This window comes from Myiozetetes cayanensis, unplaced genomic scaffold, assembly GCF_022539395.1.
Source record: "Myiozetetes cayanensis isolate MyiCay16 unplaced genomic scaffold, myiCay2020 scf1, whole genome shotgun sequence".
NCBI lineage: Eukaryota > Metazoa > Chordata > Aves > Passeriformes > Tyrannidae > Myiozetetes > Myiozetetes cayanensis.
Window position 1 is genome coordinate 124,088,289 of NW_026086604.1, and position 26,972 is coordinate 124,115,260.

General features: G+C 35.8%; 1 protein-coding gene across 3 annotated transcripts in view; it reads right to left on the reverse strand.

The window, feature by feature from the left end:
- Window positions 1-10,595: 10,595 nt before the first annotated feature.
- The window catches only part of PHF14 (PHD finger protein 14), a 158,055-nt gene continuing 141,678 nt past the window's right edge, over window positions 10,596-26,972 (reverse strand). For all 3 annotated transcript variants that reach the window (XM_050332587.1, XM_050332579.1, XM_050332580.1), the window contains one exon: window positions 10,596-10,777. In XM_050332587.1, coding sequence (XP_050188544.1) covers window positions 10,703-10,777 — 75 coding nt within the window. In that variant the 3' untranslated portion in view covers window positions 10,596-10,702. The remainder of the gene's footprint in view (window positions 10,778-26,972) is intronic.

A 26,972-nucleotide genomic window follows, 5' to 3' on the forward strand; every position in this document is an offset into this window, starting at 1 on the left:
GGAAAAAAATATACAGCCTCCTCCTCATGAGGTAATCAATAGTGCTTCAAAGATAAGCCAACCAGCAAAGGCTTGTAAATAAGTGTCACTTCTGTCTTCAACAGACCTCTATATGTGACATTTGCAATGCTTTTAGTCTCAATTGACCTGACCCAAGGGAAAGATGTCAAAAAGCCTTTGATGAATTGGAGCTCCTGAAGTTACTGCTTCGCTGGAGAATCAGCACCTTATGCCACACTGTTTTGCTTTCATAAACACAACCTTAGGCTTTATTCAAATGTTATATACATCATGGGTGAACCCTTTAATAAATGATCATCAAAAAGTGAACTCACCTTTGTTTAAAAGGACACTATACAGTGTACCCTAAAGCAGTAACACTGTAGATTATTCTTTGGGATGACTGTATTCCTAACAGAGCCTTTAGATGTTATGGAATGTATAGATGTAATGAAACACTGCTCAGGAATTCTACAGAGCCACAAATCAGTGACAGCTACTAGAACTACTGTAGCCAGCAGTTACTACAAGGCATATGCACAGTCCTTCTGTCAGCAGAGTAACACAGACAGATCCTCACAGAGCAAAAGCTTACATCCATCCTTTGAAGAGCTGCCAAGGGAAATGCTATAGTCAATGCTATGCTAACAGACTAAACACTGATTAAAAACATTATCTTCTACTAGAAGACTTTTTTTTTTAGTTGCTATTAATCAGTTGTTTCATCTACAGTGAGACATAAAATAAACAAAATAATTAACTTGATGGAAGTAAAACAAAATACAAGAAAAAGATTACCTTTAACAATGTTCTCTTGTATACTGGTCATAAACTCAAAAATATTAATCTCTTCCAAGTTTTATCTTGGACACTGTCATGTACATACCATCTTGCAAGTTTAAGCTTGTGTGGTTTGTGATAAAGTGCAGTCACTTTCCAAAAATACAGAACTGGTGGTCAGTAGAGCAGGACTCTACTGCACAAAGAAATGGGAAAAAGTTCTTGAAACTCCTTGTCACTGCCAGAGCTTAGTGACATTAAATTGTGTCAACTTGAACTCTACAAGAACCACCTGAGCCTATATATGTTTGAGTTTCAAAAAACTTAAGAAGGAAAAAATGTTAAAAAGAAAAATCTGAAACCAACACCTCAGATCTATTTCTATTATCACATATTTCTGAAGGGATAAATGATAAATTAATAAACCCAAATTGCTGGTACACTCTGCAAGTGAGTACTAAAATATGCTATTTGATTTTAGAGGCAGAACAGTTTAACTGTGAATCTTATTTTAGAAGGCAGTATCAGTCTGAGCCTCAGGAGCTCACCTGGACCCCAGGAGACCATGGCAATGCCTAGATTCTGCTCAAAGCTGGGTAGCCAGATGCAGCATGAAGCTCAGGGTCATGCACTGGAAAGTGGCATCTCCTCATGTTCCCAGAAGGAAAATAGATACACTTGGACTTTTATATAAGAAAAGTGCTTTATTACCACATACAAACTGCTAAGTATATAAACATGAAATACTTATCACTGAATCACAGAATAATTCAGATGGGAAAGCAGTTCAGGACATCTGAAGCTGAGCCTCCTGCTTGAAGCAGGGTCTGTTTGAGACCAGGCCAGGTTGCTCAGGCCATTATCTAGCAAGGATGGAAACTGCACAATCTATAAATCTATTCAATTGAAAGAAGCATAATACAAGTTTTTAGGTATGTGTCTATATAAATAATACTATGTTTAATTGATATCTAGAGTTAGACAAGCAGCTGATAATGTTCAAAGAAGGTTTGGATATGAGGTATTAGGGGATATACATATTAGACAGGGCAGCAATATAAAATTAGAATTCATTGTAAAAGAGACAAATACAGGTGAGGTTTGTTTGCTCACACCATAGATGAAACAGTGTTCTTAATAGCAAGGGAAAGACAATTTCTAAGTGAAACATAAATCACAAATGTTATAATAACTTGACTTCTAATGGCACTATGCCCCTGATAAGAAACTAACTGTAACTTAAAAAATCAAGATCTTTGAAATGTAGTGGTACAAGTTCAAAGGCACTGATAGTAAAACTGCTGCTAGATGCTGCAACTCTCTAACTCTTCACTGCCATCTTGGGCAACATAGCAAATTGACTGTTCCATTTTCAGGGGCCATGATCACGACGTGCAGTGGTATTTCTACTGGTATGCTTGAATGTTTGTTCCTTCTGATTTGCTCCTGTGAGATTTCAAAAATAGCAAAGCTTTAGTGGTGTCAAAGATCTATAATTCTCTCACTGCACATGCTTTATAAATGGTATGTACTTTAATATTTGAAAAACACCACTCTTCTGTCCGCTGAACTGAATGTCTACATGTGAATGGTATATCTGATATTCCTATCAATGCTAGAGGCAGAACCTTGATGCATATCAACTATTACTCTTCTATTTTTATCATTTGTGGTAAACGCAGAAGTCTACTTGTCTAAACTAGGTTTGAAAATAAGTGCATTTTTTCCATTTCTATAACATCATGTCCAAGATACATTTGTTTTCCTTTGCAGTCTCAGATGACTCTAAAGGTAAACTATTCACACTCCATAGATCTGTTTGTTCAACATAAAATGAATGATGGGAAGATAGCAGTTGTATTTTTTCCCTTCCACAACTTATCTGTGTTTGAGGATTCTTAGGCATCAAAATTTTAAATAAAATGTCAAATATTAACATAGTTAATAGTGAGCCTTGATATTAAAATTTGATATGTCACTTGATCTCATGCTAACAGTCAAAATACTAAAAATAAAATACTAAGATTAAAAAATACATGTCTTGATCATTTCTCTAAGTTAAATGGTCACCGCTATAACTAGTTTATTAGAATCCTTCATTCCATTGAAGGGTTCATGCAATTCTCAGGTTTGTGCAATTTCCTTTGCAATAACCTTTTAGACCTAATTGTGAACATTTTTAAGGCTTTGTAAGGTACTTCCACCAAACAAAGAAAACTAATCAGGAAACATCCTACAGGCTACAGCCAAATCCTCCCTAGGTACTCAGCGTTAACTCAGACTAGAAAAAAGACCAATTTGTTATCTTTCATTTTTACTATTCCCGAGAATTTGGGCTCCAGGTACATGTTGAGATATAACTATAATTACTAACTCCCCTCAGTAATGGCAAATGGCTATGATAAAAAGATCTCATTTCCTGTGAATAAAGCCACAAAGGGAATAGGCCGTGAATCTGTATAAAAATCACCAATTAGACACTTCACTTGTGTGTAATAAATATTTACTTCTAAAATCATCTAAAAGCTTCTACCCAAGATTAAGTGCTAAAACAAGAATATAAGGCAATTGATAACTTGGAAAAATTATCTAGTAATTATCCATCCAGTAAAACAGTGATTTTTGTTGTCATAAGGTTTGTGTCTCCCAAGGCTGACACTCACTGGAGTGATTCAGCCTTGACGTCCTCTCAGAAAACACTTGAACTGTTGTCTTTTGTAACAAGCGAACCTAAATCAAGTGAGCCTGCATGATTTCAGCAGTAACAGTATGCCCAGGCAAGAGGAAGTCTTTGTGAAAAGGTCTGTCTCAGGCTATAGGGAAGAGGCAGGGTGGTTGTTCATAAATTTGTATTTAAACTGATACCAGAGACCAACAAGTAGATCGAGAGCTTTGTGCATTTTTCTTCTTTAGTGAGACATTATCTTTAACTGACACTCCAATCAGTTTTAGGGTCTAATGTTACACCGAATTCCATCCCTGAAGAAGAGAGGAAAAGATAACAGGCCTGACTCTGAAAGTCTCTTCATTATGAATAATTTGGTGGGGATAACTTATGAAAAATTGCAAGCTGGTCAGAAAAAACTGTGTAACTGCTTGGACCCAAGAAGTATTCACTGAGGCTAGGTCTGCAATTTTTGCTCCAGCGTGGCTTACAAAATAACCTAAGCATTCAGCAATGCAGTCTTCTACTTCTTTCTCAACAAAGACAAAAAAATACAGAAGACTACGTAAGGATGTGCTAAAACACATGATCCAAGCTATACCTCTTCTTGTCCCTGGCTTTTCAGACTGTTGCCATCTGTAATGAAAACAAAGCTTTGGGGAATGGAAGTCTTTTGCCTGTCCTGCAGTCCCACTGCTGGCAGCAGCCTCACCCTGCTGGTTCCCATCATGCTGACATCTCTGAAAGGTGACAATTCCCTTGGCAGGTCTAAAAAGGTTTTATCTACAAGGAAGAAAAGGTAGTCTCAGTTTTGTTTCAAGTCCAAATCTTAAGGATGGCTTCATGTGACTTCACAGCAAAAGAGAATATTTAAATAGGCAAGCTGCTTAACAATTAAAGACAATTCCATAATTTAAGCAGTGCAGTTTAAAGGGTGGTTTTAGAATGCCATGTATTACCTGCATTATGCTTGGATTTAAGAAGGGTCAGGATACTTTTGTGGAACAAATAAGGGTGAAAGGGGGCATTTTCAACCTAGTTCCTTGGCTTTACATTTGCAATTAAGAGTGAATATTGCATTCCTCTTCAGGGACTAAACATTTCATAATATTGCAGAAAATTCAATATTTGAAAGAGTTTGATGTCTGAAGATATAAAGACATAAAATTTTCAACTGATTATTAAAATATTTAAGAAAAAAAGGTTATTTCATAGTATATTTTTCATAGCAAAATGTTAATAAAACAGTCCAGTGTTGGTTGAGTCAAAAGTATTCAGATATTGGTGACTGAAACAGTGATCCTTAAACTAACTAGTAGGCATTTCAACAATTAAAATGAAAACATCCCAAAATCTTTCTTGTGGGTAACATTATTGTTACAGTCTATCTTTTATAAATCCCATCTCCTAGGTTGCTAATTAGTGTTTCTTATTCCACAAGGGTTTAAAGCGCTTGCTGAATATTGTCTCATGTAGCATTTGCAACTTCTAAGGATGAAACCTTCACAAATTACTGATGATTTGAGTCGTCTTTGTATTTTTTTCATTCCAAGTCATTGGAATTGGCTGGTTTTGACTCACAGCTCTAGCTTGCAGACTACCTCTTGCCAGAACTCCTGCAGGTATCACCTCCCACACACACAAATGAAAGCTCTGACACTGATCTGGGGAAAACTTTTCAGATCACAGTAGTAAGCAATTTGCCTATAAGCCACAAGTTACTAGACTTGCTATACTGCTGCTTCTCCAAGTTTCTTCTCTCTATCATAAGAACAAGCTCCCAAACTCCCTCCAACTGTTCAGTTACAGGGCAGAATAAAAACTGATTTTTCTTAGTTTCTTTCTCTGCAAATTTCATTTGATACAAATGGTAAGATATATTCACTGTAAAACCTGGTGGCAAGTTTATGCTATAAAGTGATATACTTCATTTTTCCTATAGCACCTCATAGAAGTATATAGCAAAGCAGTGAGAATGCTAATTATTTTCAGCAGTATTTCCTTCTCTGTGTGACTTCCAAAAGCTGGTGCCTTGCTAGAATGCAATAGTCTGCACTACTTTACCTGAAAGAATATAAGCAGTCAGTTTGTTCTGACACGCTTCCCTTCTACCATAAGATGGCAGACATAGTACATAAACTTCCAATAATATACTAAAAATTACAGTTATTAGGTCAATACGTATATGATGTTCATTTTTGTCCTTACTGGTATGAACCAGAAAAAACTGGTCTCACTGTACCATTATCTCCTACTGCATTCACTGTATGCTATTGGTCCATTGCTGCAGCTCTTTCAAAACAACATGACTTGGCAAGAAAAAAAATATAATAAAAATCTGATCAGGCATAAAATGACTGTATTTTTGGTTAAAGTGCATAACAATAGCACAATATAGGTATGGTATAGCTTTCCCTTTTATGCAGCTGTTTAGTATGCTGTAGGTATAAATGAGACTTAAACCAAGCATCAAAACTGAACCTTTCAGACGTTAATGTGATGATAGTTGTGTTATTATGAGCCTAATGATATCTAGTGCACACAAGAATACATAGGTGTCATGCTGGGAAACCAATGATCTGGCTCTTACTCTGACTGCAGGCAAAGAATATCTCATCAAAGCTACAAATTTCATGACTCTGTTCCCAAATTTAAAACCCTTAAGGAAATGGCTTTCATGGTTCAACAGTTTTAAAGGGTTGCTCTTACTTGGCTTTGTAACAAGGAAATTAATAGTTCTTCCAAACAAATCAGAATTATGCCATAGCTCCATGCATTTTCATGCTGTTGCCTTCAGCATTTCACTTCTCCCCCAGATAACATCGTTGCGAAATCCACACTGAATTCACGGTGGGGAAACATTTATTACCTGCTATGATTTCGCTCCATAGCCTTAGATAGGTGATAGAATTCATTTACTCATTGTAAAAATTGTTTTCTTTAGGTCATGTGAAATAGAGTCAGTTTCTAATCAATCTTCACTTCTCAGAGTAAAACCAGAGTAAAACCTATCCAGCCTAATGTCAGGGAGAGTTAGTTTCTGTAGTGTGATGCAGAGCAACCACCTAAGAGGTAGGCGGCTTACGGGACTGCAATAACAGAGAAGCACTGAAGTGAGATACTTCTCTGTCAGTGTGGTTCTCTCCCTTTAAAAATTCCTACTGTGCAAGTACTGAAGCTCCTGAGAAGTAATAATTGTTTTAAATAGTTTTCTTAATTTAAAGGTATACAAATGCTTTCTAATGAGCAGAAAATGATTATTGTGTTAGGATTAGCCACTGCATGTGACACTTAGTGCATAAAATGCACTACGTCTAGTGTTGTTCAGGAGAAAAACTATAAATCAGCACCAAATGTCCAGTGTAGCAATACACTTCAGTGTATCACTAAGAAAAAACAAAAATACTGTGGATTCTCATTTAGCCATAAGAAGTTCCATATATGCTGCGATTAAAATACCAAGATACATCTGCTTTTGTTCAGAATTCTTATGACTGCACCACATTTTAGATCCAACAATTTCAATGCCTGTGGAGTCACAAACAGGAAATTACAGTGCCCATGTCAAAAGTAGCTTTGCTTTTTTAGCTCATGCCAATCATTTAGCCCTATCTTTAATGTAGGAATGTAGCATTCAGAACAAGAATCCTTGCATGACAACAACAATTAGGTAATACACTAAGGAAAATCATCTAACAGCAAAGTATTTCCCATAAGTCTACAATACAACATAATCCACACTCATAAATCAGAAACATTACTCTGTGAGTGATTGACAAGAACTTTCACACCTCAAATTGTTGATCCCTATATGATGCAGTCAAAAGGTCAGACATTATTTTCTAAGAACAAAAATTATAGTAATAGAGAAATTTGCTCTTCTCTGAGGATGAAGTTGTTGTCTGTAATATAAAACAGTGCTGGGAGTCCAAAAAATTCTCTATAACCCACTGTACCACAGGAGGGAAAAGAGTAAACATGGAGGACTGAACAAAACCCAACAGTAATTCACCATTAACTGCACAAAAAGCAGGGAATTTGCTCTAATATGAACAAAATGATAGCTTCTTCTCAAGCATCAAAAACATAATTATCTCCTAAGCCACCCTAAAATAGCTATCACTGGTGCAATCCAGAAAACTGCAATTCCCAACTGGGGAGCACCACCACTGTCACGCATGAGAGGGATGCAGTGGGAAGTAAGTAGTATTCCACCCAGATTTTCAGATCAGCATGTGACTCATTATTAAATAACATCAGAGGGAAAGAGAATCAAATAAAAAGGACATTATAACTGGCTGCTTGCACACATGTACATAGAGGTGTCTGTGTGTGTTTGCATACAAAGAATATACTGCTCCATAACAGTTTCTGTAATCAGCTGAATTAAAGCTGTCTCAGCTTTTGTTCATCCCACCTCTAAGTTAGCTTTTAGTTTATTCAGATAAGCGTTGAACTTCATTCTGCAGGAGCTGTTCACAGTATCCAAGCTGACTTGTATTTGACTGCAGCATGGACCCACCTTTAATTAAAGTCACAATATTCTGCATCAGGTTTTCGTTTTAGCTCTGATGAGCAGTAACACTCAGAAGTATCATGTCATAGTCATACAGGAGTGTTGCAGCCATCTGCTTTACACAGTGCATTTATAAAAAAAAATCTCAGGACAGTGATGAAAAAATATATGACAAAAACATAATCATAATGGTAGTCTGAAAACTCAAAAATGCGCAAGAAATCAATTCAGCTGCAAATTTTAGCTAGATCAGAATCCAAATAAAGGAAATAAAGTCACCTATTTTATATAGTCTTCATCTGATCCATTTGATCTTTATCAGATAAACACCTCTCTATTTAGTAAAAATGTCTCCAAACAAGTCATTAAAATAGAGTCTCCTACATTTTTCTGGAAGGGATGAAGTTAGGAATGCATTTTGATTCAGTCACATTGGTTTCACTTCATCTCCACCCCAGATGATTACGATAAGAGTACTGGTTATTATTATTTTGCAGCGAAAATGTCTAAATTCTGGTCCTTGAATTTTGAAGTAAATAACCAAGGGACAGGTTAACAGCACTGACTGCAGACTTTTAGTGACATACATTGGATTTCTGAAAAAGAAGTTACCTAAAAGTATGATTTATGTAATTATATTTTTACACTAAATTTTTGAAGAATTTAGTAAAGATACAGAAATACTTCTTTTAAGGTGATCAGCATTATGCAGTAAATGAAAAGTTCTGTACCTTTCATTCGAAGTCTGAACTATTTTTCTCACTCAGGTGTTCAAGAGCCAAGTAATATATTGTCATACAAAACCTGAACACTGAATGACCACCCTTCTCTTCTGACACACCCGTACAAGTCCTGGGCTGTCAAAGAGCACAAACTCACAGCAAAAGGACAAACATGCTGCCATGGACTGAAATGAAATAGATTATTTTGCACAAATGAGACTCTGTCTATTAATTTCAGACGGGGTAATTTGCATGGCTAAATCCAAACATCAAGTGCACTGGAGATGGGAGCAGGCAGACATGGCCATAATCCATCCCAGTCAATAAATCCCCCTGCCATTACGCTACCCTTGTGTAAGTCCCATGTAAAACTTCATTGTCTCACCTTTTTTATAAGTTACTAGCTCTGTTCTTAAAAATTCAGAGGCCTTTCAGCCTGTTCCAATGGAAACCCTGCCCCTTCTTCAGATGCTGTTGAGAACTAAGCTCTGAGAACTGACTGTGGCTTTCTGGGTTAGTCTGAAAAAAAAAAAAGCATTCCCTTTGTTCTCATCTACCCTGTGATCCTTCACACTGCTGCACAGAGAATGGTCCCTAAGGTCTTTCAGGGTAAAACTCAGTTTCTGTCTTTCCAAAATCTGTCTCTTCTACTGCAGTGAAGACAAAATCATATTCCCCCTCCTTTCTGACATGGTTACAGTAGCTGATCTGCACCAAACAGACCAATGCTGAAGTTATTTTATATGCTAATTTACATGATAGCTGCATTCATTAAAATGAGATCTAGTGTTATTAAACTCCTGTAGAGTAATTGTGATTGAAATTTGTCCATGAACTACACACATTTGAACCTCATGAACCAGAAAAGAATTTATAAAAGATATTGCTTTAGCACAGGTGTGTTGTTTTTAAAATATCTGAAACTATAGTTTACACAGACAGGATAAAATTGAGGATGAGTACTATTTACAATCTAACACTCAATAGACAGAATAACAGTAAAAATATAGAAGAGTGGGAAAAGAGGTGAACTTTTTCAATTAGATATAAATAATTTCTTCTAGAGCACGATAAACTGCACTCAAGGGCGCCAGTGAGTGTTGTCTCAATCCTAAAACAATCAGTGAGATTTTTTGTTTCTTTGTTTCAAACCTTGAAACTACTGCGCTATAAACCTACCTCTGATTTTCTTGTACTAACCTTCCCATTAAGTGACCTGCACAGGCTAAAAAGCAGAGGTAAATTGCAAAACAAAATTAGGACTATAGGAAGAAAAGTTATTTTAGATATTTATTACTCACTTGAAGATCTAATGACACAGAGAGAAATTATTTAATTTTGGAATGGAAAGACTAGCACGAAGGAATTAGACCTGGGTTAGATGGTCTAATCAAGATGAAAGCTTGATATTCATTAAAAGACAATGGTCACGTAAAGATGGAAAAGGTTTACATAAAGAAACTTATAATGCAACAAGAAACCAACTAAAAATCCCATGATACAAATGTAAAACTCATTATTTCTGAAAACATACTATACAGATAAAAAAATTCTTGCCTCCACCTAGTCCTCAGAAACATTTATTTTAATCACTGATCAGAAGAAATTTCAGAACTCATTTAGTAGAACATACTTAACTTTTAAGAATCAAAGCTCTTGCTCAGAAATACCAAGATATGCCTGAGTTATAACTATCCTTTAAGGATAACATTTCTTTGTAGACTAAAATATAAAATTGCCCTGTTTTCTGAGTAAATGCTATTAGTGATGAATAACCCATCAGCTTTCCATAACGTGTTCAAAAAGCTTTCAGAATTTTATTGGTATGGTACTCAGTTCTGATAATTCAGCTTTTAATGCAATCAAAAATATCACCAGGAGCTACTTAATTGATTCCCCAGTGAACCATGAATTTAATTTTCAATTACTTTATTGAGAACTTTTTTTGTTAATTTTACAATGAGAAACTATAATCACTGTTACACAAGTTGCAAATATTTCAAACAAGACAGCAATCTCCTATTTTTTTGATTTTTTCTGTTCCAAATTCAGCTCCTGAGATGGATTTTCTGCTTCAGCTTCATTTTCATCTTCCTGTAAAAGAAAATGAAAACATGAACATTAATCAACTTACTGAAGAAGTACACCTTTTCTACTTATGCAGATGTATAGAATTCTGTAGAGACTTTTGCCATCTTTTGCCTGACCAACAAGCATACAAATGAGCAAAAGGAGTCATTAATTCAAGTGACTGATTTTGCTCAAGAGTTGAAATAAAAATGATAAGGAGTTTAAACAAGTCTAATCACCTACATTTATAGCAGAAGAATAATTTAATGAGTAAATATTTTACTGACCATTTACTGGATGGTTACATAAAGAAATTACTAAACCACACACAGATGACAAGATTTTCAAACGTCTGCAGCAGACAGTATCATACACCTTTCCTTTGTTCTTGACCAGAGGTTTCCACTAAATTACTTTTGAATGCAAGAACTTTCATCATTGTACTAAAAATTACTTCTGAAAAGCATCTGCCATTGAAAAATGTTTCATTTTTTTGAGACCAGATACGTTTACTTCACCATTTGATAAAGGACAATAAATTTAACTTCAGAGACACTTTATGTGCTGCAACATCGTATTTTTGTCCCATCTAGCATATTTTCTTGACAGGTCTGCCAATTTTCCAATTACTTGTACCACCATATGTTATCTGAAGATCAGTCAGGTCTAAAATAGGAAACATGAGCATGTCAGGCAGCAGCAGGCTTACAATATTCTACAGCTTCAGCTCCAAGAGTAGGGCTCATAATTCACTACAGGTTCCTCTGGATCTCACTGGAAAAATGAAGTGACATCATAATGCCTGTTTCCATAGGAATGGATACTGTTTTGTGTCCAGTACAAAATCATGACCTCCAAAGTATAAATTATGGAAGACTGAGAAAACAGTTTTATAAGGTAACTTGCAACCTACTGCATCATGAAGAGTCCTTATCACAATTTCAAAGTATGTCCAGTTTTCCTGCCTGCATTTTAATTCAATTTACAGAGAATCTTCCATGTTTCAATAACACAAACAAGAAAAGAACTGAAATTTGGGAATGAAGAAGCATCCTGGCTGCCATAACACCACTCATCACAAGTCAAAAGCTGAGAGAAAGGAAACACCAGGGACATTAGGTGGACCCAGGAACCCAGGATGTAGTATCCTGATTTAAAACAGCATCTTCATTCTTGTAGGAAAATATCTTTTTGCATCCTAGTCCTTTAAAAAGCATTAAAGCATGCTTTGTAGGAACGACTATAATAAAGTTTTAGAGGTAGAAAACATTTTGGAAGATCACATGGGCAGCACAAAATAGAAGAGCAACGGAATATCTCATTTAAAAAAAGTGGTCTTGTAATATGTTACACAGAACTAAAATAAAATGGAAAAGCTAGTTATTCTATTAAAGAAGCACACACTCTAAACCATTCTGCCTCTAAATCCTCCCCCTTCTGGAGGACAGGCTAGGCAGTGAGAAATATTTACGTGACTGACCACTAAAGGCTAAAAGCATTTTTTCTTATCTTTCTGGACTGTCATCTCTTCAATTACCTTTAAAACATATAGTGAGCCCTGCAGCTCTTCTGGTTTAGGTGAGAAACAAGTCTGTGCATGTGTGTGAAACCAAACACCCCTGATTCATTGAAATTAGAAGTGTAGAAGTGTAGAATATATTCAAGAGAGTGTAATGTATAGTACACATGCAGAGGTCAAACTTCAAAAGAAAACACAGGCAGGGCAGAATGGGAAACGATAAAGGAGCGAGGTGTAACTAAGCTTAGCCATAAGAATAAATGGAATTAAAAAACCACCCACAGAAACTTTTGGCTGCTATAGAAAAACAGCAGGTTATTTAACAAAGAACTTCTTAATAAAAGAATAGCAAATCTGCATGTTTCTGAAGGTCCCTACCTACAGAAGTTGTATTCCAACTGACCTCAATGCCAACTAACCCACATCCCTAGAACACAATATTATTCCAATGTCCTGACTTGGGCTCCCTCATACAGGGAATATAAACCCTATACTATCATTTTTTTCCCAGAACACTTGACATAATGCTTAGGGCTTCCTCTCCTAACACCCAGAGCATGCAGAAATTTCAAAGACAACAGAGCCCTACCTCCACAAGAGAGTGAAGGCACATTAGGTTCAATATTGAACATCAGCTTCCTGAGCCTATTTTTCGAGGACAAAAAAGGTTTCATCCAGTGAAAGAGGGTTTTTTTTAACAGAATCTTCTGGCTTTGTGTAGGCTTGAAATGTTTTAATTCTGAAGGTCATGCTTGTGCTCTGGCAGATTTCCTATGTTACAGCAGCAGCTGCAGTGATCAGCGCATCTGAGATGCAGAAATGATGGCTGAGCGGTGATGGCAACTCCAGGAGTTGCTCAGTGTGAATGCTCAAAATGGAAGCATCTGCTTCGGTATATATTTTGCAGAACTGATACTCTTTCCTTTGCTGGTCTCCTGTTGCTTAAACCAAGTAAAACATATTCAAACAGGTAAAATCTACCGGCAGGGCATAAATTTGATTTATGTGGGCAGATTTCCACACACAAGTCATCCAGGTACTTGACTGATACTTTGTCATTTTTGTATTTTTATGCCCAAAAACTTTCTGACTAGCATTGCACTAAACCGTGCTGCACCTCGGACATCCTAATTTTTAACAGGTGGTTTTACTTCATCTCTATTTTCCAAGAAGAGAAACTCACATCTCATTTTGATACAGCAATCGAAGTGCGGTATCTCTGAGCAGAAGTGACTGCTGTGCAAAGCGCAGAGTAATGGTGTTTGATCTTTCTCACAGTATGAAGATCACAGGGAGAAAACTTTGTCAGATACACCTTAAGCCAGATCAGTTCCCAGACCTGTGCACAGTCACATGAACAAAAGTCAAGATGGCAAAAAGGATTTTCAGGGGACACTGGAAAGTATGAACCACCAGTTTTGGCACTCATGCAGCTTTCTGCCAGAAAACAAGTGACAGCAGGAGGCCTTGGAATGGCAAACTTACTAATGATGGAAAATTGTCATAAAAATTTGAGACATTAACTTCTATAAATTATAAGAAGCAAAATATCATTGCCAGTGTGCTTGGGAAAGGTCTGAACTGGCAATTTAGAGCGCATATTAACCATACCACGAGATGTAAAGACTCACTATTCTTTCAGTTTGCTGACAATGACAAATTTCTATGAAATGTTTTATCTTTTCTTTTTTTTTAGTAGCCCAAGAGGCAGCCCAATGATTGCACATAGATTACTGAAATGGTTGGAGTTTCCAATGTCATTAATAATGTTTGAATTTTCAGCTACATAGCCTACATAGCCTAATTATACAGAAATTATGCCAAACAGACTGCAGATTAAATATATTTAATATATTTGTTTTAGTAATTACCACCTATCATTATCATTATAATTCTTTTAATTCTGATGGATAGCAAAGGAAAACCTTTTTATTTTCATGTTATCTGTAAAAAAACATCCATGATGGCAGTGTGTAAAATTTCTATTACCAGTGGCTGCAAAGCAGAGGAACTACTGAATTCTGGTTTCTGTTAACAGAAATTCAGTTCACATTATTTCTATTAATACCTCACATCTCTATTTTATATTGTCATTTATTTTGCTTCCAGATGCCTATGACTCTAACATCTAATGCTTCCATTCTAAAAATCCTAAAATTAAAGTAGTTTTTGCTAGCAGATGTCACAAATCAAACTTTCAAAGTAGTTCTTGCCATCAGATGCCAAAAATCAAACTTGCCTTGGTATCTTTTCTGACTGCAGGCAACCATAGACTCAAATATTATACAGTGAATACACTCACCTAGAAGATGCCTCAGCACAGAACTGGTGACTTGTAGGAGTAGCCAAGGGAAGTGAATCCCTCAGGACTGTACTATTCCTCTGAACAAGCACACTTAACAGCCCGAAGATTATTTTTATATTGAAATGAATAAAGTTTACTAGCCTGGAATTGACATTATTCCAGATTTACAAAACCAACAGTGATAAAGAAAAGTACAAAGGGCATTACAAAGTGCTGTTAAACTCAACACTGAACTGAAATGTCAGCTCAGGAGCTCCTTAAGCTACTGAAGACTGGACACCTCATCTGCATCCTTATCTGATGCTGATGGAGTGATGGACCTTCCACATCAGTTTTCCTACATCCTTTGCCCTGGCATTCCTCCTTTTGGAAAGGCACTGGATTCTTTGGGTGCTCTATAGATGTCTCCCAATGCCCTGTGGATATCTCTTCCTTCAAACTGCTTAGTCTGTACTTGGTTTCTGCACATTTACGGGTCACAGCAACAGAACGGGGCCAAGAATTTAGAACCAAGACCCTGCAATCTGCTACCCACATAAGTGTTGTGAACCATTAAGTACTGAGCATTCAATAGTTTTGCTGAGTTAATGAGAACACTTTGATATTTAGATATCTTTAGCTGCCAAAACCAAAGGTAAGAATCTGACTTTTAAGATCCTATTCCTGAAAGTTTTTAGTTGACAGTTGAGAGAGACTGTCACATAAGTTCATCCCCTTCGAAAGCATGTTTAAAGTCAACTACAAATATTGCTCTGACCAGAGAATAATGGGTCTGATAAGTAAAGATAATTTTGAGTAATTATTCCAGAATATTTCCCTGTAGACAAATTCTGGAATGAAAAATGAAAAAAAGCAAGAAACAGGCATTTGAATGTCCCTTTCTCTTTTTGTCCCTCTAATCAATCTCATTCAGAATGTCTGAGAACTCCTTTTTACTCCATTACTTAATGACATGAAATCTAGAAGATGATAGTGAATAAGACAATTCTTAGTTCTACAGGAAATCTGACACTATTTTGCATGTAGAACAGATCGCACCTCAATTAACTGTGCTATGAAATGCACCAATTCACATATTTGTCCATTACACCATACCTGTAATTTCTAGAACTGCGTTACAAATGTATACTTAATAAACAAATGCAAACTTAATAAATAGCTGTAAACTTAATAAACAGCTATATATTACAAGATGATGTCAAGGATCATCTGAATAATAAGAAAACACGCAAAACACAAAAATGTCCTGCTATAATGAGGAATGGCTAAAGGGTTCTCTATGCTATCATATAATTTAGAAATAAAATCTCAATAACACTCAAGACTAATTCTGATACTATTACTTTCTGTAGTATCTTAACCCAAAAGAGTTGTAATATGACTAACATACTAAGCTCCAGTGAGGGTGTCCATCCAAGGTATTTCATCTCGTGCCTCACAGAATCTATCTAGGAAAACACCAGTTGGAAGCAGGTAAAAATACTTTCAATATTCTTAAAAAATATATATGGTAAAAAGAAATTTATTAACTATGAGAGTTTTTGGTTGTGTATATAAAGTCTAGCTTTCCAAATTCATAGACCAAACTTGGAGGAAAATTAGTGTCAGGCAAAAATTGGGGGTTAAAGTAGTCTCTCTGTTAAATGGGGAAAAGGTAAGCATCCAGCATCAATATTCAGAAGGTATTTTTCTTCCAAAGTCCATGCTATCTTTTTCAAATGCCTTACTGACAAGCCTTATAATGAAGAGTGGTGCAAGAATGCAGAGTACAAATGGAACAGTTCTTTACCAATGGATATTAGAAGCAAATATAAATTTCTTGTGATGGATGACAGTTTTCTGTCACTGCAGTTCTGCAGTGATAAGGCAGATGCTTGTTTCCAAGGAAAAGGAGACCCTTGCTACATGGATCATTTTCATAGTGACAGCCTTGTCACTATGTTTGACATTTGTTTCATGAAGTATTCTGAAGCAGCCATCGAGAAAACGCCCCCTCTGGGACCACTGGCAAGCCGACAGTTGTACCTTTTAATGTGCATCTCCAGTAATTCTTACTGTCAAAGCTCACCAAAGTGCTACAACGGAATCTCTGCTGATCTGTTCCATTAAAAACTGTAGGCTATGAAGGGACAAACCATTACAATGTAAGCCAAACCGACATCAATTAACTGGAAGCAGCTCTCCACCCTACTTTGTCCAGTGTAAAGAGCGACGTTTGACGGTTTCCTTCCCCAAGCAGTACACGGCACCGTGCTCTAGGTGGCAATGCAAGACCAGGAGAACTACTTTTACTCTAAAGCTCCTCTTAAAGAAGCTACAAGCAGCTGCATCTTTATCACAAACTCTTTCCTTTAACTTGCACTGATACAAGAACTTGAAAGTCTTTTTGAAATGTTTGTCAGTGTATTTTCCATTTCCTCGTTGCTAATTCTGATTATACAGATAAATGTACCATTGCAAGAGCCCTTACAGTCAAATTTCATTTAATGCTTAGTACAGAAGTGGAATTTCATGCCAGATTCCAAATCTTGCATCTGTTCCTCTCCCTTTTAGGAGGCAACCATTCCACTGAGTGGCCCTTTTGGCTGACTGCCACTACAGTTGGGATCCTCTTCAGGGCAGGTGGTGCTTGAAACCCAACAATTGTTTTACAAGTTCAGCTGGTTCTCCTTAAAGAAAGTAGAGGAAAAATGTTTCCTCTTTAACAATTTGATTCTTTGAAGGTTCACGCTTATGAACATTAGACTGCATCTATAAATGCTTAGATATCCCAAACCTGAAACATCAACTAAGAAAGAGATGAAAAGCGACTTTAACATGACTGTCCTCTGCCCATATGGGACAGACCTCCTTAAATTCCCCTCTGGTCTCAAAGTGCACACTTGCACCGGTTTTCAAGCTTTCAAGTCCGACACTGTCCTGATTAAGATTCTTCCTAAGGCCAATTTGTCCCTCAATTATAATAATTACATCTGTGCATACATAAACACATACATGGAAACCACAACAGCATTTTCTACTTATGTTAAAATATACTAATTATTTTTATAAATTGTAAATTTAAAACAGAAAGTTTCACTTTGTATATATTCATAATACTACTACAGAATAATATTCCATAGCCTAGGAATGCATATTCTAATCAAGATTATTTTAAATATTTATGGTTATACTCCAGCCATATTTACCCTCTACATTTACTAAACTATAAGAGGCAAAACTTATTCATGTTTGTATTCTTTATACTAAGAAATAAAATGGCTTCTTCTTACAATAATTACATGAGACCAAAAATGCTCAGCCCAATAATAATGAATTAATAGCTCTATCTCTAAGTACTATTTAATAAAAAAATACCCCAACAAATAAAAGTTTAATTTTTAAGTGCTCAGTTGTTAGGCTATACATGTATCTTGGTAGTTACTAAATGATAGGTGAAGATTTTTTTCATGCTCTAACTGTTTTCACAAATAAGTTTGGCTACAGAAAGCCTTTCATCAAGAGGTCTGAACATTCTTTGCTTCCAAAATGATTAACAACATTAAACAGAAAAGTAGGAAAAACTGAGTTAGAGAAAAATTCTTCTGAAGCTGCTATCGAGACACACTGCCCAAAGTTGAAGGCAGATGAAAGACATCACTGTAAACATCACTGAAAGACATATTTTCAATGGAAAAAGATAGTACTACCATATGAAAGGAATAAATTTATCTCAATAACAGAGAAAATCTAGACCCTAATGAAAATGTTTTAGGAAAAATGAGTGCATTGCATGCTTCTGACCAAAATTAATTAGAGTTTTAATGTTTTACATTTCCACCATAATTCTTCAAATGGTGCATTTATTTCATAGTAATAAACACTCGGTTCATTAAGTAAACTTCAAAATCTGTGTTACTCGCTACATTTAACAACCTTTGGCCCTCTTCTTGATTCAGGTTTCCAAAGCATTGAATAAGCAATTGAGGAACACAGTTAAATTTCATGACTCTGCATATTTAGGATTCTTATTTCATCTAAGACAAAGGGCAATTAATCTACCATTCTATACTGAATTTCAACTTTAGTGAGCCATGATAGATACTGGAATGAACTTACAGGAAATGCTTAATTAAATTACTGTAAAAAGCATAACCAAAGTTCTTTCTTTCCTTATGACAAAAGAAAATGCTCATTTAATTGGAAAAAGTCTACTGTAGTATTTTAAATTTATTAACTTGGGAATTCATGAAAATATTGCTGTAATGTGACAGGTAAGAATTGAGAAAGCTTTTTTCTTATTATTTCATCAGAACATTTCACCTGAGTACAGCCGTGAAATTCTGTTCAGGCTCAAGGCATAAAAGACAGATCTTTCGGTGGAGTTAATACGATGACTTAGGAGTCTAAACAGCAAAGGACTTTAGTCACCTATTTTCCAAAATGTGATACAAGGAAGTGCTGTAAAAAAAGGACTTTATATTTGTTGTAATACTGAATTCCTATCTTTAGTCGCAATCCATGAAGTCGCCAACAAAACAGACAGAAATGAACAAAGCTGTAGAAGTAGATGGAGGATAGACTGTGAGAGCAAGTAGAATCTGTGCAAATGATGAAGAAATCATCGATTGAAAAGACTTTTGCTTTTAAAAAAAGCCAAACCCCAGAATTTCTTTCAGTAGGTCCCCCAAAACACATATAGGATTATTTAAATTCAGAATCCAACAACTGTAACTAGGCAAAGTTCAAAATCTATTAAAAATAAAAAGAGTATTTTAGGCCAGGATTAGATCCATAGTTTCATGCTAGCAGGCCAAGTACAGTCTCTCATGGAAGACCTACACCTTCCCTACTGTTATAATTCATTTACTTTGAATTAACACATGCACTGAAGATCTACACTGAAGCCAAAATCATTCCTTTCCAAGCTGTATAAACATACTTTTAATTTGTTGATACAGAGTTGCGTAATGATTCATAGAATAATTCCCTTCATCTATTTGTCTATGGACCTGAAATCTAACAAGACAAGACAATGGCCTTAGACATTGGATTTCATTTGGTTTGATGGCAAAGGAGGGCTTGTAGATTTGGTTTTATGTCATTTTATTTTATTGAAAAAATTATTTTATTTGTTTTTATATTTTCATTGCTGTATTTGAAAGTAGCTCTTACTGTTCTGATCCTGTAATGATGCCTGAACAGTCTTATTTCGTACAATAGATCAAATCAGCTGTCTTTGAAGCACCAATTGTGTATCAATTGGTAATAAACACATACTTAAGAATAAAAATTGTAAAATTTAATATAGCAAGGTGTTAATAGTTTCAGGATGATTAGCTTCTAAATTAAAAAAAAAATTACAGTTAAGTTGAGTTCTCTTCAAACTCCACTCATCTTTGCATTTCCAAGTGCGAATCTAAAGCCAAATGTTATTTAATTCAGTGGGTATACTGAGGAATGTTTGGGTAATTTGTCATGATAGCAATGTTGTTTCTCTGTAATTTTTTTTGAAGTCAGAATCTGATGAAACTCTTTCAACTGAAAATGGTAATGTGCAACTCTATGTTCCAAATATCATCAAAAGGAACTTTCCAAAAAACCTGCACTATAAAAGCAACATCTGCTTTCACACATACTCTGATATCCTTCCAAACTTGGTATCTAAAAATATTTATATACTTTTTAAAAACAAACAAACAAACAAACAGATTAGTGAAAACATTAGTTGCCTTTCAGAAACTTTGACAGACCTCATCTCACTGGTAGTAGTCACCACAAACAGGACTCCTTACAGGTTCACTGTGCATTTCTTTGTGATAAATTTAGAAGTTACTGTTTCACTATACCACATCAAAGTCATCTTTTGGTTTGTCAACGTCTTGCTTCTCATCTCTGCCCGCCCTCCAACAAATCACACATAGCTTTGTTAGAAGAGTGGGAGAAAAGAATACTTTGATGTGATTCAATTACTGAAAAGCTACATTTTTAGAATATTTCCAAAGCTAGAGAAATTCAGCTATAACTAATCAGTGTTTTGCATGTTTATGCTAAAAGAGCTCATTATGGAGCTCACATTATAAATTGTTGTTTATGTACTTTTCCCTTAAAACACTGAAGTAACTTAATATCATTCACTGAAACTCTTTTTGAAGCTCACTAACTCCATCCCTCAGATGACTCCTCACTCAGAAGGCTCTTTGTCTCCCATTACATTGTATCACAGTGCTACCACGACATAATATTCTTCACAACCATTAAGGGCCACAACTTGCAAACATGTACACATGCATCATTACATTCAACTCATCTGATTACTGAACTGAACAGTACCATTTACTGGGGCTATGTATGAAATATGCTGTAAAACAAGGCTTCTCTGGAATGGAATAGTGAATTTAAACAGCCCCTCGATCAAGCAGGGCACTCAAATTATGGGTATTTAAGAGGAAGCTGAGGCTGTTTTCAGAGGGCTATCTTTTCCTGAAATCCTAGTGCTGTCACTCAACTACCTCTAGAAAAAGTTTAAGAGCACCTTACGCAGGGTCAGCTATGGCCCCACAGAGATGTTTGGTAGTTGCTGCTCTCTGCTCTTGCACAACAGCTACTCTTGTAAGTATCAATGTGACCTAAAAACATCGGGGAAAAGCTTATATATTCATTCATTTTACTTAGTTGCAATCTATTTGCCTGTTTTTATTCACTAGGCTTTCTCTTTCTGCATATACAGGAGTTCCAGGAACTGGAATATCATGATTCTAAGAAGTAACTGCCAGTAGCTATTTCATTATTTTCTGTTTACTGATGATTTAAGATAAGCTCAGCACATCTCCTTTACTCACAAAACCAAACCAAACATGTAGTATATATATAAAAAGGTTATGTAGAAAACACAGGCTCGTGTTCTCCTATGGCAAATATTACTTAGTATTTGAGGCAATTCATTTGCTGCTTCCTCTCATCTGGATGTACCTTAGACAACCAACACATCAAGAACCACAGAAGTCTAAAGCACATCCATTTAAGTTAGAATTTAAATTTGGAAACAAAAAATGTAACTTTACTACTTCTTCTGCCAAACTAATTTTTAAATATGCTTTTTAACTATATATAAGGCTGTGAAGACAACACAGCAAATGATGTCTATTTTGGCAGACAAAAAATCAACAATCTTACTCTTCCTATGTTAATTGATGTTTCTCTTTGTCTGTCACTACTCTCCTTAAAGTCAGTGACAGTTATTGGCATTAATCATTTTTTACTTGAATTGGGCTGAAGTATTTTCAATTTGTTTAAAATCAAGGAAACCTTTCAGGAGGCAAGTTCTCAAAAAAGCAAATAATGAAAAATTTTGTTAGCTGTTGCTTCCCCTGTGTGAGATACTGGATTTGAATCTTACTGAATTATTGGTATGGGTTGGAACCAACTCACGGGGGGGATGGTGGTTATCATATAAGGCCTGATGAGAGCACATGGCCCACACATAAGAGGGCCTTCTCTCTTTCTTTACCCTTTTAAACTGTTTTCTTCTTTTACTCTTTTCCTTCACTTGTGGGTAACTTAAACCCAATGAATTGTGTTTTACTAAAGCTGATATACTGATTGTTTGCAATAGGTGTTTTCTGTGAACTGAGTTTTTGTACTGGATGTTTTAGTAAAATGCTTCTCTTGGTTATATTTTACTCCCATAAAACCTTTTGCCAAAATACCTTATTTTTCTCATTAAATTAAAATAATTTCTCTTAGAGAAGAGTGTGTGACTCTTTCTCTGGATGCGAATTCGAGGTTATAACAAATCAAAAGGCTTTTAAAAAGTCTTAAATAAAATGTAACCACTCCAGGCAGCTTATGGCTTAAAATCTGGAGTGTAACACCCTGTCAATTGAAAATTCCCCCAAATGATGCCTTTTGAGACTTAGATATAGAAAGGTCTCTAAATCCTTCCAAAATTTTGCTTTTCAAATTGATAAATGGTAATACATAGATATAATATTTATCTATAATGTCAATGAATAATCCAAATTTGGCTAGTTCATATCATGCCACATGCTGTATAAACACATCTGGAGAGTTTGATCATACAGAGTCTAAAATCAGTTACGAAAAAAAGTGAAAGAAGAGAAGGCCAAGAAATAGAATATCATAAAAGCTAAGAGGGTCAGGATAATGGCCACGTATCTCAATCACATTTTTGTGCCAGTTATGGCTAATAAATGGAGAATTATTAAACAGTGATTATCCTAAAAATATATATAAAACTATTTCATATAGAAATATTTTATATTTCTTTATAAAACAAATATACTGATTGTACAGGACAGACATTAAAAATGAGACAGTTACTGAAGATATTTTGTCAAAACTGTACTGGGCCTTGGGTCAGTCTGTAGATGTGTCCTTCTGCAGAGGAAACTGAGTTGAGGTCAAGGGTGCTGAGAAAACCTCTGGATATCAAAAAACCTCAGGAAAATGTCCCTTGAGAAGAGGAAGAAATGGAGGAGTGGTACTTAGTGGGTTTCCTATTTTAAAGAAGGTTCACTAACAGAAATCAGCATAAAGCTAATGCATGTGCTGCTAGTAAAGCAAGGTCTGAGAATCAGTTGAGGAATTTCTCAGCTAAAACCTCTGACATTTGTGCCCCTACTAAAATACTTATCGGCCTGGAGGGTGTGGAAATTGAACTGACTGCTATGTTAAAGAACTTATCTGTAAAATGTGACTAATAATACTTTCAATGTCAGGATGGAGCTCTATGCATGAAAAGCTTTATATAAGTGCTAAATGCTGTCATTGTTATTACATTCAGAAAGTACAGAAGGCTTTAAAAGCATTAACTTTTCTAGCCAAGAACATCACCCATTCTTTCTGAAACCAGCAAAGAAAACATTAAATGAGTGTAGTTATTGTAAGAAATTGTCTGTTTTTAAGTTCTGATGCTTATTTTTTGTCTCTAGGAAAAGTAAACAATCATTGAAAGGAGGAATTTTATGTTACATGATATTGCATGATATGCAGCAAGCTATAAAGCACACAAAAAACAGTTTTACTTCATATAAACTTGCTTTTTGTCAGGAAATTATTGAATTGGAAAGATGCTTTGAGAGCGATCAGAAAGCAATGCATTAAAAAAGTGTCTGGTTTGGAATGACGAAAAGAGAATGTAGTACATTTTTAAAATATAATGTAGTAAGGAAGTAACTATCAAGTCAATGCTAGTATATCAGCCAGTGGGATCAAATGAAACTGATGTGTCTATTCCTCTTTTTCAGAAGGAGAAGCATCTGCTCTCCAAGGAAGACCAAATCCTAATAGATGCTAGTCCATATTCTCTCTGTGAAAGCTGCAGTGGCCAGCTGAAATTAGACCTGTTTTTTTCTATATGAATGTAATTTCATTTTTAGGCTGTCTTGCATTGTGTGAAGATAATTGTTAAGACTGTGGTCAAGAATTAGAGCTTTGAATGCAGAAGCTCTCAGATATTTAGTTTCTGATTTTGAACTTTTAAAAAGTATCATTTATGTCCTGTCTAGTACTTACAATTTAAACTTTACTGTTTACTCAATGGACAGTGGAGGTTTCACACACAAATAGTCCCTACATCCAAGAAAAGCAATTATTCAGTTGTCCTAGCAACAGAACATTTTCAGACATTGCGAGAATTGTCTCTCTATATAACTGATGTTGGAGAAAAATAAAAGGCAGAATTTTCTTTCATATATTTAAAATTTTAATTTCAGGAGGATAGCTATTAGTATTGCCCACATGTCAAAATACTTTCTCTGAACAGAGCTGTCACTAATACAGTATTTAAATTTACAAAGTGATTTCTACATGAATGGGATTGTTCCAGGCCTGAAACATTTTTAATACCATAAACAAACAAGAGATGAATGCACAAAATGAACTGTTTAACAGGGGTTTATGTACCCCCTGTGCATTGTATTTGGAAATAAAGTCCTTAAACTCAGAGGCAGAGGGATTCTCTGAGGATTAGAAGAGAAACACGCGATCCTTTCAGCAGCATCCTTTTATACAAAATTTGGCACTAACACTCTGTTTGCTTCAGCAAATGACTTCACGCTTTGTCCTTTTAATCCAATTTCCACCTTAATATAGACTGAAGTGTTGTGAAAATACTGAAAGAGGATGCCTGGAAATGTATTGCATTAGAAATCTAATCCAGGTGGTAATCCAATCCCACACAGTCAGCTTCTCATTAACTGAGACATTTAACCCACAGATGGCTCCATACAAACCAGCATGAAGCACTAGCTATGGTCAGATATAGCTCTCATATATCAAGATGTGACTCAAGTCTGACAAGAAGAAGAGGAATAGGCACTATTCTGAAAGCCACAATAATTGATTGTACTTGAACAGCTCAGATTTGTAGGTTATTACAGCACTAGATATTAATGATGAGCCTATAAGTGTATAAGCCACCCTATTCAGCAAGGGCTTCCCTTAGCAGGTATTATCTCCTCTTAGGTGAAAGCACACACGTGTACCTTAAACAGCCATCCCACAGCAGACAGGACCCCATTCAGAGAAAACTTATTAATATTTTACTGCCACAGAAAACAACGATTTCCTAGTCAATGCACATTGCTACTTTGTTTTTTTCTTTCTTGAACTGATTAGCCCAGGAAGCACTTGGACAACATCCTAACGACAGACACTGGTGGATGCGAGCAGCTTGCTGTCTGTATGTCCTGGCAAGAAAGGGCCAGAAAACCAGCATCCTCATGTCCTCCTTGTAGAAGCTATGGGTCCATTGATGTCTCAAAGGCAAAGTAACATTGCTTCTCATTGCTTGTGAATATAACGTCAGACTCCCTGTCAGCACAGTGAGATTCTCCAGGGATTTAAATAACAAATACAAACCCAACAATCTTTAAGCAACTTAAACCTGATGAAAGTATACTACAAAGATATTCCCATCACAATATGCAGTGTCACAAAGCTTTTTATCCTAGTCATACTAGTATCTATTCATAGAGATGTTTGGCTTTAACATGTCTTGAGCAGAAGAAGTAGAAAGAAAATGTTATGTACCCAAATTAAAAAAACCTACAATCTGTGAAGCAAACATATTCTTAACATAGTTTCTTTCAAACTTGTCAGCTTTACACACTTCTCCACAGGATACTGTTTATACATGATATTATAAAGTTAGGCCAGTAGAGGTAAAAACATGTGCAGAAAGGAGGCAGACTACCCAAGAAAACAGAAAATACATTTCCTAGCAATATTCTTTCCAAGGTGATTTGAATTGCAGCTTTCTTGCACTGGATCTCAGCAATAAGCTAACATTCTTGCTTAATGAAAAGCCTTTGCATTCCTGGACTATGTAAAAATACAGGCTGTATCTGTGATCCTCTTTTTCCTGTTGTTTCTCTGAATGATTGAAGTGACAGCTAAGGTTGTTATTTTGTCTGAATAGTTTCATTAAATGTAACACAGTCCTCTTCTACTCCTTGGGTAAAGTCCCAAGCATACTTTTTTCATTTTCAAGGTCTTATCCATTGATAGAGAGAATAAAAGGGAATTTTCTCCATGCCCATTTGGTTGTTTTATATTTAGCTGATAACTTTAGACAAAAGATGATGAAAAAAACATGTCTCAAGGCCACTCCACTTTCCTCCCACAAACTGCCTCCTTAACATGTGTAGAACTTCACCCTTAAGTGTTTCACCACTTTCAGGCTTGTTTCCTTCCAGCTTTCGCAGCCTACTTCACAAAATTCTCATCTTTTTAAGCAGAAAAGTTCCTGAAGATCCTTGGGATAAAAGGAAAGATCTGACTTTTTAAAAATTCTCAACATAGTTTTTCCTCTAATTTTACATTTAAAGTGGAAAAACTCTCTACCTGAAGAATTACAAACATGTTTTGGGACTATGGTCCAACCGGACAACCACCATCTATTTGGGAACAGTAACATATTTTTGTCATCACTTTCATAATCCAAACTTTAAAATATGTTAGAACCCCCATCGCATTAATGTTTCAACACTCTGAAAAAGATTTAGATTCCACAGGAATGAGGCCTATGGCCATGAGATATGCCATGAAATAAGTGGTGAAGGGATTTCCACGACGTATGCCATGAGATGCGCCACATCCAGCCCCTTTGATCTCTGAGGACTAGCTGGAAAGCAAGGGTGTTTATTTTCTGCCAATTTCTATACTCTTAATGCAACAGATTCTAACAGTGATAATAGCAGCCTTTTTCTCAAATGCTGTAGATTTTCTGAGGAATACAGCAGGTTGTGGTCATATTTATATCAACTGAGATAAATTTTCTAACTAACTTTTATATATATAAAATCATCCTGCTTTCACCATGCCAGATGCATGTGCCCCACTAATCCAAAAATATTAAATGCATAATTGAATTTCATTTCCTCAGGGCATAT